The sequence below is a fragment of the Silurus aristotelis genome, assembly GCF_946808225.1.
Source record: "Silurus aristotelis genome assembly, chromosome: 11".
Classification (NCBI taxonomy): Eukaryota; Metazoa; Chordata; class Actinopteri; order Siluriformes; family Siluridae; genus Silurus; species Silurus aristotelis.
Window position 1 is genome coordinate 5147832 of NC_139584.1, and position 14515 is coordinate 5162346.

At 37.5% G+C, this 14515-nt stretch overlaps 1 protein-coding gene across 1 annotated transcript; it reads left to right on the forward strand.

The window, feature by feature from the left end:
• The first annotated feature begins 131 nt into the window (after window positions 1-131).
• Window positions 132-14125, forward strand: LOC310733557 (dynein regulatory complex protein 11). The gene is made up of 19 exons (XM_083554901.1): window positions 132-314; window positions 845-1172; window positions 1449-1568; window positions 1639-1830; window positions 1975-2046; window positions 2665-2870; window positions 2990-3074; window positions 3399-3506; window positions 4069-4144; window positions 6961-7067; window positions 7180-7293; window positions 7378-7442; window positions 8094-8176; window positions 9104-9211; window positions 9332-9531; window positions 10775-10861; window positions 10974-11151; window positions 12931-13169; window positions 13699-14125. The coding sequence occupies exons 1-19, from the start codon at window positions 304-306 to the stop codon at window positions 13816-13818; spliced, it is 2499 nt and encodes an 832-aa protein (XP_083411027.1). The 5' UTR covers window positions 132-303; the 3' UTR covers window positions 13819-14125.
• The last annotated feature ends 390 nt before the right edge of the window (window positions 14126-14515 follow it).

Consider the following 14515-nt stretch of genomic DNA (forward strand, 5'->3'; position numbering starts at 1 on the left):
GACGTTGTTGTGATCCGCGCATGCGCATATTCCGCCGCATTTCTTGCCTGATTTACAGCTGGCAGCGGATTGACTCGCTTCCTTCTGCGCATGCGTGAGCGGCGTCCCGTTGCCATAGTTACAAAGTTGACGCTTGTAACGACGTGGAATTCCGTAAGGGAATTAGGGGTGTGTAGCGGTTTTTATTGTTTGCAGAAAATCGCAAAGGAGCAGTTTTAAATAATAATAAAAAAAAAAACGCAAATCGATACAGCAAAGTAAAAAGTATAAGAATTTTAAGGATATTAATTTTCAGACAACGCCATGTCTCAAAGGTCAGTTTCCTGCAGAATAAGTGTATCTTTCCTCGGTGTGTTGCTTTGTATTTATTAACTCCTATTTTTTTTTTTTATTGAATTTGACATCATAGAATCAGTTGATAGTTTTGTTTAGTAATTAAAACTGAACTTCTATTATCCAGTTACTGTAAATGTTATAACCTTCATTATGAAAGTACATTATTATGCAGTGTATTATATCAAAATGGACTGCTTGTGTTGAACAAATTTAAAGCAAAATAATAATTTCCACCCCAAACCAACCCCGAACCACCCCAAAGCCACCCCAGAACACCACAAAATTGACCACAAACCCATCAGCCTATGCCAAGCCCTCATAATACCCACTCTATACTCACTGTTATCCCGCCCAAAATACCCATACCTTAGCCCCAAACCCACAACAAACCATCACCAAGCCCACTGTAACCCGCCCCAGTATAAGTGATTCGACCTGCACATTCTCATTATAACATTTGGCTTCCCCTTGTTGTAATGAACCTTTGATATTTATATCTATTTTGCAGCACATATAACAAACTGTGGACTGACACTCACAAGGAACTGGATGATCTTTTGAGTCAGGAGCTTCCCCCCGAGCCCTTACCACCTGAGAGAGACCGCGTGGTGTTCTTTCAGCGCCTCACCACCCTGTATGTGCGCTACGTCAGGATCTTCAGGCAGCTGGAGGAGGCCTATGAAGAGATCGTCCACCCGCAGAAGAGGAGGCTGATCCGGGACGTACTAAATGAAGTGATTGGACGCGTGCTGGAGCTGAAGAACGAAATGGTGGAAAAAGAGTTCTCCGAGTACCATTATATGGATGATGTCATCCAGGATTTAAAACTGATGCCTGTGCGTTTGTCATCCTTATTGTTATGTTTGCAATTCGTTTATCAGTCTTATGTTCGAATTGGGTTTAAATGTAAATGCAGTCAGACCTCCAGTCAATGGAGGTTCACATTTGTGATTCTTCATAAATAAAAATTTCTCATCAGGGAACGAAAGATAGGAACATTTTTATGAAGCTAATGACTTACTAATGATTTGCATATGATTTACAAATACATTTGTTTGTATCCTCTCTTATATTCCTTTTTTCACCATATCATTAATTTCCTTCGGTTGTAGGAGGATCTTGAGATTCCAATCCCGAAATATTTCAGTAGAGAAAGGAGTAAAGCCTTGCAGGAGCAAGCCGCAGTTCTGCATAGCATATTGGTCCAGAAAGGAATAGTGGAGAAACCAAAAGTGGGTGGAAAATATTCTCTTATGTTGATCACATGACCATGCTGATTCTAAAGTTCTGAATTTCCTATAGTCTGCTGCAGTGCCGCTAATGAGTCAGGAGGAGGCCATCAGAATCATTCAGGTGTCAGAGAGGGCACGGCAGGGTTGTCTAAGGACCAACATCATGAAGGAGATCCGCAGGGACGCAGAGAGACAGAGGAAGGCCGCGGATAAGGGTGCTGGTGGAGTGACCGTGGAACAGGCTGCTATTCAAATTCAGAAGGTGATGTATCACATTTAGGCCATGCTAACTTGGTTTTTAAATCAGAATAAAGGTCTGAACATTTTTAGCACAACATTTATACAGACACAGAGAGTGGAACTGAGTTACTCAGATCTGCTCTGCACTTTATCACTGTCTCTGCAGGTGTGGAAAGGTTATGTACAGAGGAAGAGGACGAAGCAGGACTGTGAAGATGAGATGATTGCTCTAGGCATGGTGAGCTAACTAACTAACTAACTAACTAACTAGCTGTGTTTTCAAATGAGTAATACAGTAATCCCCCGCTTTATCGCGGTTCGAATCTGGCGCCCCCGGTTTATCGCGGGTACTGTATAGGGATTTGTTTGTATGGATTTTTATGTTAAAATAATTACATTTATCAAAACAAATGTAATTATTAATTATAAAATGAAGTAAAATGTTAATACAGTACAGTACTGTATACATAAATTACCATTTCTCGAGTGGCGTCCGTTTATTGCGGTTTTTCGTTTATCGTGTAACCACCGCGATAAACGAGCGATTACTGTATCAGGAAGAACACTGACATGCTATTTTAAGTAATAAAAAATATATTGATGTATTATTTATTTATTTATTTATTTATTTATTTATTTATTTATTTATTATCATTTGTTTTTGATATGAATTGGTTCTAAAACCCAAATTAGTTTATATAAGAAATGTTCAAATTAAGTATTAATAGCTGTTCAATTAGGTATTTTTTTAAATAATAATAATAATAATTATTATAATAATGTCCACTAGATGTAGCTGTGACACTGTAGTGAGGAAATCAATTCTCTGGTCTGTCTGTCCCTGTGTTCACTGTAGTCCATGAAGACCAGTCTGGCTCAGTTACCCCCCTCTGTGCTCCTCGCTGAAGACAAGAAAGCTGCAAGGAGGGCAAAGCGAGAGGAGCATGAGGAAGATTACCAGAAAGCTCTGATCTCTATCTTTAATATGCTTCGAGAGACAGAAGGTCCAGACATGAAGGAAACAATGAAGGATCAAATCAGACAGTGGTTCATTGAGTGCCAGTGAGTGATTAGATGACACAATGTTTAAACCCAACAATGTGTATGTGATGATTGAGTATTTCCATACATATACCAATTGTCGTTGCGTGTGACTTTTTTATGAACTGTACATCTTTCAGTGATGCAACAGGCTCCTTTCCTGAATATCCGAAAGAGGAAGAGGGCGGTTCGGCTGCGATTTTCGCTAATAAAACACCTGAGCAGGTAAATGCGAGACTGTTAAAACCTTACTATAAGTGTGTTGGTATGATAAGTATTAATAAAGTTATTAACACATTTCAGCCTAAAAACATTATTAAACATATTCATTATAGTGTGCAATAGAATTAGGGATTAATGATTTGATTTAAAACTACATTTTCCAATGGGAAATGAAGCAGTGCAATGTAATATAATTGGTTATAATTGATTTTACATTGAATACTAATTTGGATTGAAGTTTTACATATTATAAAATAGCAAATGATTAAATGTTGGAAAAGAAATAATCTACGATAATATTTGCATGTTTTGTAAATCTGTGTGAAGCTGATGGAAGAGATGGCAGCTACAGAATTGGATGAAGAACAAACAAAGCTGAAAGAAAAGGAACAGCAGAAAGACAAAGCGAAAGGAAAAGCAAAAGGAGAAGAGCAGGTACGTATTATCCCGTGCTGTATTCTACTCACTGGTCTTTGAGCATTTTGTAGCACACTTGTCGGTAGTTGCATAATCATCTCGACATCACAGACGTCATCTCATTGTCACCTTCGAAGAAATATGATGCAGGGAACACCACTGTGTTATGCTTTTATGCATCTCAGAATAGGACCACTATACAGACAAAAGTTTGTGGACACACTCACCAGATGATTGCTATGTGCTTTTTGAACATTTCATTCCAAATTTTGTCCACATTTGCTGTTATAATAACATCCATTCTTCTAGGAAGATGTCCTACTAGATTCTGGCCTGTGCTTGCAAGGCACAAGGGTGTTAGTAAATTTAGGTAGTGATGTAGGTGAGGTGAGGAGGTCTGGGATGCAGTCAGCATTCCAATTCATCCTAAAGGTGTTCAATAGGGTTGAGGTCAGAGCTCTATTGAAGGAGATCTTCCACTCAAACCCACTCTAACTATACGTTCATGGAGCTGGCTTTGTGTATATAGTGTACTTATAGCTTGTGTGTCATTTGTGATGTTTTGCAAACTGTTTTACAGGAAACTGAACCTGGACTGAAGCTGGGGCCGTCTGAGTTTCTGAACGAGCTACAGAACAACCACAAGATGTTTACAGGTAAGACAATGTCAATGTTGTTCGTGTGGATTGTTCAAATAGAAGAATTGCATCTCAATGCAAGTTGTGTTGCCTTCGACAATACCAATTGTGCATTATAAGATAAGAGATAAGATATACCTTTATTAGTCCCACAGTGGGAAATTTCCCATGTTACAGCAGCAAAATAATGTGCAAATATGAAATATACAGTACAAATATACACACACACACACACACACACACAAAAAAACTTCAGTGTTGTTCTTGCACAAAAATGTAAATTATTGTTATTGCACCGTTCAAAAAACAGTAACAATGTGCAATTTGGTGGAGCAGTGGAACATCTTATATCAGCAGGGAGAAAAGACCTTTGGTATCACACACTTCACACACTTAGGATGTAACAGTCTGGGATTGTAGGAGCTGCTCAGAGATGAAACTGTTTCAGACAGGGGGTGTTCATACATTTAGTTCTGTTTTAAATAGGGCTATGAATTTGTGTGTGATATTTTACTAAAGTGTATCACTAACTTATAAAACCAAATATTATGTAGAGTTTTCAAATTGATAAAAAAAAAAATATAATAACACTGTTGCATAAAAAAAATGGTGCTAGATCTTTTTTTTTTATTTGTATAACATTCAGGATATACATTTTAAATGAATAACCTGAGCCATATACATTTAACCAAATATTTACCTTGTTTATATATGGTGAGAGTAGGGAACGGTTGAGAAGAACCTGGAGGGGTGGAGGTACACGCTGGAGAAAAGGGGAATAAAAGTCAGTAGGAGTAAGATGGACAGGATTAGAAATGAGTTTATTAGAGGGACAGTGCATGTAGGATGTTTTTGAGACAAGATTGAGATTGAGATGTTTTGGACATGTGCAGAGGAGGGACATGGGGTATATCAGTAGGAGAATGCTGAGGATGGAGCCACCGGGAAGGAGGAAAAGAGGAAGACCAAGGAGGAGGTTTATAGATGTGGTGAGAGAAGACATGTAGGTAGTTGGTTTGACAGAGGCAGATGTAGAGGACAGGGGGGGTATGGAGACAGATAATCTGCTGTGGGGACCCCTGATGGGAGAAGCTGAAAGAAGAAGAAGAGGACATGTAAAGAGACTTTCTGTATCAATGTCCTGTATTTTAAATTCTGCTTATTTGTAATATCCATAAGATTTAACTACTTTTTGAGTAGTTGAGTAGAATTTGAGAAATATTTCGCATTGGAAACTTACCAGGTCTTTATGGGAATTTATAGAAATCTATGGAAATCAACAAAAGATGTAGAAAAATGTATATATATATATATATTTATACATTTTTCTATAATTTTTATTATATAACTGTGTCATATACACATATAATTGTTAACATTTTGTTTGTTCATAAGCTGTAAAAAATAATACTTACAATTTTTATTTGTAAGTATAATTATGTTGCAATTTATGTAACATTTATGGAATTTACATGGCTGCTCGCCAATATGGACATTTCTTGACATTATTTTGTGTGCAGGATTCAAGAAATGATGTGTGTTATGTTACGGAGGAATGCGCAGTGCATGTAGGGGGTGTGGCCTCAGTAGCGCTGTAGTAAGTGTGCTGTGTGCATGTGATTAATGTACAGCGTAAAAATTCCACTGAAATTGCATTATATCTGGTTGTTTCAACCAAGATTATACAATTTGGTAAATTTACAGTTTATTCCCATTTATTCCGATTCATTCCCATGAAAAGTTTTCAGTCTTGAAAATTCCTGGAATTTTGCAACCCTATATAAAACCATCACACCCACATGTGCTGGTTGAATGTTGGTTTTGTTTTTTTATTGTTTCACTCTTTCCTGTTAAAATAATCTTCACTCTGCTGGAAAGTCTTTTCACTAGATTGGCTGTGGGAATTGTGTTCAGATAGAGATGTTAGTGAGATCAGGTAGTGAGATTGGACCTCCTGGAGTGTTTAAAGGCTCTGGCATGGAGAAGCTGGTGCTGGATCTGTGATGAATGTTGAGCTCAGTAGCTCCTAGTTTTATAACCATAAGACTGTAGAAAGAACATTACTTATAATCTTATACTCCAGTACTCATGTTAGTTCTCTCTTCAGTGTTCTGTATTGTTTAAAGTCTATAATCACACTCTTGATGTCACCCAAATGAGGATGGATTCCTCTTTTGAGTCTGGTTCCTCTCAAGGTTTCTTCCTCTTACCATCTAAGGGAGTTTTTCCTTGCCACAGTCACCACGGCTGCTCATCAGGGATAAATACACACTATTTACCTTGACTGTTGATTTCTGTAAAGCTGCTTTGAGACAATGTCTGTTGTGAAAAGCGCTATAGAAATAAACTTGACTTGACTTGACTTGACTACTAATGTTTGGATGTTGTGGGGTCTGTAGTTGTCTGTAGTTTTAGTTCCAGAGGTGTTGACTGGTGATGAGGAGATCAGGGCTGTGCAGGACATTCTAGGTGTTCCAGTCCAACCACAAACCCAACATCCATGACTTCCCAGAGCTCACTTTGTGCACATGGGAATCGTCATCCAGAACAGGAATAGTAATTAAGCCTCTTAGTTCCAGTGAAGGGAAATTGTAATGCTACCGCATACAGAGGCATTCTGTACATTCAAATTTTGTTGTAACAGTTTAGAGAAGAAGCACATCTGAGTTTGATTGTCAGGAGTACACATAATTTATTAGCATAAAAACGTATGCAAATCTCGTGCAAAACATTCAGTTCTCTGGTTCTCAAGAAACAGATTAGCATAATTGTAATGATCACCTCCTATTAAGTATTCTCTGTATAGGTTGCTTTTTGTTTGCTCTCATACACAGAGGTCTGGAAAAAACGCGACGAGTCCAACAACTTCAGCCAAAGACATGACGCCGAGCTTATTAAAGAGGAAAAGAGGAAACAGCTCGATGCAGAAATAAGACTGCAGGTCAGATTAAAGCCTATGTTTTAATAATGCAGCCTCAATACTCTTGATTTTACTCCTGAAAACCCATATCTTAAGCAGAACCCTGAACCCCCTGACCTGTCTGTGTGTACAGGTGGATGAGCTGATGAGGCAGGAGCTTGCAAACTGGAAGATAGCAGTGGAAGGAAAAAAAGGCAAAGGCAAAGGCAAAGGCAAAGGCAAAGGCAAGGGCAAGGCTGGAGGAAAGGTCCTGGTCATCTTAAAGTTCTCTTTCTGTATATGTCTGATGTGTTTATTGAGCTAACATAGTTTTTTCTAACTTTACACACAGAAAAAGAAAGCATCGAAGAGTGGGAAGAAGAAAAAAAAGGCAGACCGAGACCTTACAGCTGAGAGGTGAATTGGTTTTCTATGAATCAAATATATGTTGTGTGTAGGCAATAAAACACTCAGTGAAGCTCAAGTGTTGGAAAAGAATAATTTTATGTGCTGTGATGAAGCAAAAGATCTGCAGAGATACCACACTATAGTCGATCATTTTCCAGCATGTCCATACGTGTTTCAATCCACTTACATGATAGAGAACGAAATGTACTTTTTATCCATGTATTGTTCTATTTAATATCATGGAAACAAGTTAATTACTGGTGTCACATGATACCAGCTATAAAATGTTCCTTCACCAGCATTTTTTTATCACTTAAAATTATTTTGAAAAGAAAACACAGCTTATCATGCTATCGAAAAATCCTCTAGAAGTGTAAGATGTCTGAAACATTACTGTGACAAAGCTCTATCACGGGACACTTTAATATATTTTAACTTCGAAAAAAAAAAAAAAAAAAAAAAAAAGTTTTTTTTATAAAAATATAACTGTGTTAATGATTACAGACATTATAAAATCTGTTGGTATAAGCAGAGACATTAAAAGCGAGCTGTTACTATGGAAACGATCACGTTAAAACAAACCCTTAAAATCAGCGTGTCAGAATCCAAAATTCAGCATAATAAAGTCAAACATATTGAATGTTTTGAATCTGTCCTCAGGAGCTTGGAGTCTCTGTATGAGGAGCTGGTGGTGGAAGGTCTGCTGAAACCTGCCCAAAACGTGAAACTGCATGACTTCATAGGTCTGAACCTTTGAACCCCTCTCTTGTGTACAGTTCAGTGTGTTAGTGTTTAGTGCGTCACGTGATTAACAGTGAGACGACGGAATAATAAATACTTTATGATTGACAAGATAATGTAATATGATATATTGTCTCATTCAGCTCAGTTAGTGAAGATCTCTCAAATGAAAATTATTTTATTATGGGATTATTATATTACAAATACAAACCTATATCTAGACATACACTATATGGCCAAAAGTATTGGAACATCTGACTTTTCCAGCCATATTTGCTTTTTCCCCAAATTGTTACCAGGAAGTTGGAGGCACACAATTGTATCGGATCTCTTGAAGGTGGTAGCATGAAATTTTTCCTTCACTTGAACTAGGGAACTCAAACCTGTTCCAACATGACAATGCTCCTTTCCAAAAACCGAGTTCTATGAACCTATAGTTTACATGGGTTGGAGTGGAAAATCTTGAGGGGCCTGCTATAGAGCTCTGACCTCAACCCTACTGAACACCTTTTTAGATAATTATGAATGCTACTGCATCCTTTTAGCTGAATGAGCACAAATGTCTATAAGCATACTCGAAAATTTTGAGGAACATCTTCCTCAAAGTGTGGAGGTTATTATAACAGCTAAAGGGGACTAAATGTGAAATGGGTGTTCAACTTGTGAGGTGAGGTGTCTACAAACCTTTGTTCATATAGTGTATTTGTTCGTTTCAAGCTTATTTAAAAAAAAAAAGAACATTTTAGGCTTGAAATTAGCATAATAAAATATCTTTTTCAGTGGAACTGGTTTAAACATTGCGAATTTAAAATCTTTAAGAAGACAGAGAGAGAGAGAGAGAGAGAGATGATAGTTTTGCTCAATCAACCATTGTAGGACTATCTCTGTGCTGATTATATATCAATTCCTCTATATTTTCTCTGATCCAGGAGACTACAGCTACCTTGGCACAACTCTGAGGCAGACCGACATTGAACCCATGCCTTCCTTATCTGATGTGCGCCAGGTTATAACTCTCTGTGCCGTCCTACCCCTGGGTATGTTTACCGTTTAGTCTGTTCACAGATATGTATTTAATGCTAATTTAAAGCTAATCTCTCTCTTTCTCTGTACTACTTTTGTGTTCTTATGTTTTTGTTTTTTTTGCCATGCTGTAGGGTCCCAGGCGATCCATGAGAAAGCCCCTCTTTTAAAGGCCCTGCTCCTGGTGGGGCCTTCAGGAGTGGGGAAGAAGATGCTAGTCCATGCTATCTGCCAGGAGACGGGAGCGAACCTGTTTGACCTTTCCCCTTTGAACCTGGTTGGAAAGTATCCAGGAAAGAGTGGGCTGCAGATGATGCTGCACATGGTGTTTAAGGTGAAGATAATGTGTCTTAGATAATTGGCTTAGAGGAAGTGGTGGAAGATGGATGTGGATGCCTAATCCAGTTTCACATTAAGGCTATCCATTTTATTTTTATATTACAATTTACATGGAAAGTGATAGACGATGGCACAATTAAATTGTTTTAACCTGCTGACCAATAACATTGCAAGAGGGGAGGTGCGCAACAAAAAAACAACATGGCAGACTAAGTGCATTCGGACTTTTTCTTTTTTTTTGCTGCCAAAATTGAAACAACCCCTTCATCATCACTGTTACTCCAATGTTTATTTCCTTTTCATACCAAGCTTGGCTAATTAGCAAGCTAGCTAATACCGCTAAGAGCAATGTTGTGGCTACAGCATACACACCATATGATTTTTATTCTGTTTAACACAAATAAGTGATATATGTTGTTTCCCATTATGTGTTCTTATGTGATCCTGTCTTTGTTTTACTCATTCAACTTGCGCCCACGTTTATTTTCAATACACAAGAACCCGATTACAGAGGATGCAGGAAATATACCCGGCTGTGTTCTTGATATAGTGGATGCATCAGATGCGGATGCAACCAAACCTACTCAAAGTCCTTAGTAATCTAAATATACACTATATGGCTAAATTTTATTGGGAAATATGATTTCATATTGTCATACAGTATGTGGCTTCCCCAAAATGTTACCACAAAGTTAAAGGCACACAATTGTATGGGACGTCTTTGGATGTGGTAGCATGAAAATTTGCCTTTACTTGAACTATAAGACCTAAATCTGTTTCAGCATGACAATGCCACAATTTAGATTTATGAACTTACAGTACATCTCAAAAGAATGATTTTGATATATTATGTATATCTGATTGTTGAACATTTGAATTTATTTTGCAGAAGCATTTTAATAAAGCCGCACTAGCTTCTATTCTGGAGTGAATCTTAACTTCTTAACTTAAAATCCTTAAATAAATATTGAGTTCAAAGAAATAATTTGTGAAGCCCTGCTTTACAACATTGTTCCAATGCCGCCACCTACTGGGCCTTTCTTTTCTGCTGATTAATTGTTCCATGTAATTTTAAGGACGTTTATTGCGCATTTTGTCCTTCAAAGGTCCTTGTTCCTACTGTTCTTCATGAGAACACCATTCTGTTCTTTGCGCTTTTAGACCTTAAAGCATAGGAATTCTATAATCAGCAGAATTGCGACTTGAAAGTGATGTCAGGAATTGTGTGTCCTATCCAGGTTGCCAGATTATTGCAGCCATCTGTGGTGTGGATCGGAGATGCACAAAAAATGTTTTACAAGAAAATACCAAAGGAGGACAAAGCGGTAAAACTTTTATTATATATTATTTATATTTATTTATTTATTTTTTATAAATGTATGTAGGCTTTGAAAGGTGCAATGCATTACTAACTCTTTTTTATTTTCTTTTTTACAGTTGGATCCAAAGCGCCTAAAAAAAGATCTGCCAAAAATCCTTAAAACTATCAAAAGTGAGGATCGTGTCCTTATCGTTGGGACAACAAACAATCCACTTAATGCAGACCTGAAGCTCCTGTGTAAATTTTACACCAAGATAATCCTCATACCCCGGCCGGACTACGCCTCCAGATTTGGTATGTCATCAAAACAGTATCTAGCAATTGTTTAATTTTTATTAATATACACTATATGAACAAAAGTTTGTAGACACCTGACCATAAGTTTGGTTTAAACTTTTTGTACATCCCATTCCAAAGTTTTTGCCCATTTGCTCTTATAATAAACTCCACTCTCCTGGGAAGATGATCCACTAGATTTTGGAGTGTGTTTGTGGAGATTTGTGCTCATGCAGCCACAAGGGTGTTAGTGAAATCAGGTTCTGGTGTAGGCTGTGAGGAGGTGTTCCAATTCATCCCAAAGCTGTTCAAAATGGTTGAGGTCAGAGCTCTATAACAGGCCACTCAAGATCTTCCACTCCATCCCATGCAAACTATTTTAATGGAGCTGGCTTTGTGCAAAGGGCTATTGTCATGTTGGAACAGGTTTGGCTCTCCTAGTTCAACTGAAGGGAAATTTTAATGATACTTCATCCAAAGACATCCTATATTATTGTGCCTGTCCAACTTTGTTATAACAGTTTGGGAAAAAAAAACAAATATGGCTGGGAAAGTCAGGTGTCCCAATACTTTGGTCAGTATAGTGTATTTTCTGTACATTTTTTGTTTCATACAGTAGAAGAATTGCAATACTTATGATACCATGTCTAACAAACTCAATGTCATGCTGAAATAATTAGAGATTGGGTGGAGTAATGTTATAATGAGTTATAACACTATGTCTCAAAGCATTGCTTGGTTCTCTTACACTACAGCAATTAATATTTATTTTTCATTTGATATATCTTGGGCTAATTCAAATACAAAAAAACCCATTAAGGCATTGAATGCTACACATGGAGCACTGTTTCCCCACGGACCATTATTACTGACGCACCATCCACTGAACTCTGGACCGCTCACAGGTCTCATTTAGAAATAAGAAGGAATATACACAAACCTTTCAACACCTCGTGAAGGTTGTGTGCTCTTTTTGTGTTGCCAATTCCCCTTCTGGCCTTCTGTTTTCCATGTTGTGCGTACGCAAAAGTTTGGGATCATTTAAAAGTCAAACATAAAGAAATTTTTTTTTTTTTTTAAGTAATTAAAAATTTATTTTTATACTTTTATTTATAACTTTTTTTTATATTTTTGTATTTGCATTTTTATGTAATATGGCAATTAAATGCACTAAATTGGTTTCACAGATTGCAATTTCAGCAATAAAAAAAAACAAAACAACAACAACAACAAATGACGTTCATTTTAAGAGCCCCGTCTTATTTTCTCTTGTATATTTTGCTCTTTAATGAAGAAAAAGTCCTTCTTATCTGATTACTCGATTAATCAATTGACTAATCGGTAGAATACTCAATTACTAAAATAATCAATAGCTGCAGCCCTAAATATATTACACTTTAATTTCATTTATGGTTGCATATAATATTGGGTTGTCAAGGTGCAACTATAAACACGTGTTCCCCCTAGCGGCCTCTCTTTATTATCTTCCTTCAAGTACAAATTTGACAAAAAAAACTCACCTTGCTGTCTTCAGATTACCTTGACAATGCAAAAAGGCATGAACTTCTCTTTCCTGAAACTTCTTTTTACAAAGTACTGACACTGGAGAGTTCTTCCCTCCAAGTTTTACAAACGTCTCTACCATACAATATCAGCAATGCTTTTAAATCTGTTTATGTTAAGAATCCTTTATACTAAAGTCTCTGTGAATGTGCTGCTATTAGGGAAATGTAAAGTTAATCTATTATATCAAGGGCATTAACATTAATATAAAAACCTTCATTACTGATCCTGCAGTCATGTGGAAGCAACTGATCCAGAGGAACGGCGGTGTAGTGACCAGCGCCCTGGACCTCAGCTCTCTGGCCAAGATCTCAGACGGATACACACAGGGTCATTTAGTGCACGTGGCGAAAGAGATCCTGACAGAGCGGCGTGTTCAGCAGCTCGCTAAACGCCCGCTGACCATCAGGGAGTTCGTCTCGCCTCTCTCCAAGATCGACCCTGTGTTCCAGAATGAAGAGGAAGCCCTCAAAGTAATCATAACACATGAAAAAAACTTGGCCCTGTAGATTTTAACCCCCTTGGATTTGCACAAGGGTGCTTTGGATAGTTAATTGTTACCTTAGTTGAAAATAAATGTGCATAGTAATTGGAAATTACACTAAAACACCTGCAAAAACTTCGCCTGCGCCTGCGCAAAACATAAAAAGCTTTGACCTACGTCATTTCTGCCTGACGTTTATTTACTGTCCGGCACTTTAAAACCTTGCGGGAATGACAAAGAAATGTTTCGCAAACGTTTTCGCAAGACTCTGTTTTCACAGTCCACACTGCGAGATACAAACAGCGTTTTTACATTTTCTCCACTTTGATTAGTATTTTTCACAAGCTAAATTTCTGTTGAATCAAAACGTCTTCACAGTGTGGACGGAAGGCCAAAACAGCGAGAAAAATATAAGTTTTTAAATGAAAACGTATTAGAGTGGACATGGCCTCAGATATTCAGATAAGACTGTACAGCTTGTTTTGTAACTCTGACTATTGATATGTTTTGTTCCACAGACCTGGTATGCGAAAACTCCTCTGGGGAAGAAGCGAGCGAGAGCCGCTACGGGGATGGATGGAGAAGAAAGTGCAGCGGCTAAAGGAGGCAAAACTGATAAAAAGAAAGGAAAAAAGTAACTCCACCAGTAGCTGGATCATTTTTTTCGGCAGTGATGGCTGAAGTGCCTCCTTCTCCACCATGGTTAAAGATTGAAGTAATCAAAATATTAAAATATTTTATCCGATTGTTCATCCTCATTCTGTGAACTTCCTGCACAAAATGCACAAAATTATTCACTAATTGTATACACCCTAAAGTTAATGCACAGAGAGCAACGCGTATTAATGTTTTATTTGTCTAAAAGCTGCTTAAACTGGTAAATTCTGTAAAGCTGCTTTGAGACAATGTCTGTTGTGAAAACCGCTATAGAAATAAACTTGACTTGGCTTGACTTGACTTGACTCAAAAAGTTTTGGTTGTTTTTTTTTCTGAAGACATGTTTGACTTTCTATACAGTATAGCATGGCTCTGTAACTCTGTGTCCATAGGTCCCCACAAATCCAGTGTCCCTGTAATGTCACATTTCCACTGATGTGTGTTTGTTACTTAACTTGTAACTCAACTCCTGCAATTATAGTATTGTGTACATGTGGGTTACATCTAGAATTCATACGATAGAATGATGATAAACATTTCTAAATGAATTTTACAACTAAATGCCTTTATAAATATAACTTTTTAAACTTTGCCATTAACAATCATCAGGACCACATGAAACAGAGGAGCTTTTTTGTTTTTTGACACCTACACCAAAGCTGGGAGGTGAAGAGTGGT

Excerpts from the sequence above, each read along its gene's own strand:
- LOC310733557 (XM_083554901.1), top strand. Across the intron at positions 9,212-9,331 it reads CTGTGCCGTCCTACCCCTGG|GGTCCCAGGCGATCCATGAG; the intron begins GTATGTTTACCG and ends GCCATGCTGTAG. Across the intron at positions 13,170-13,698 it reads ATGAAGAGGAAGCCCTCAAA|ACCTGGTATGCGAAAACTCC; the intron begins GTAATCATAACA and ends TTTGTTCCACAG.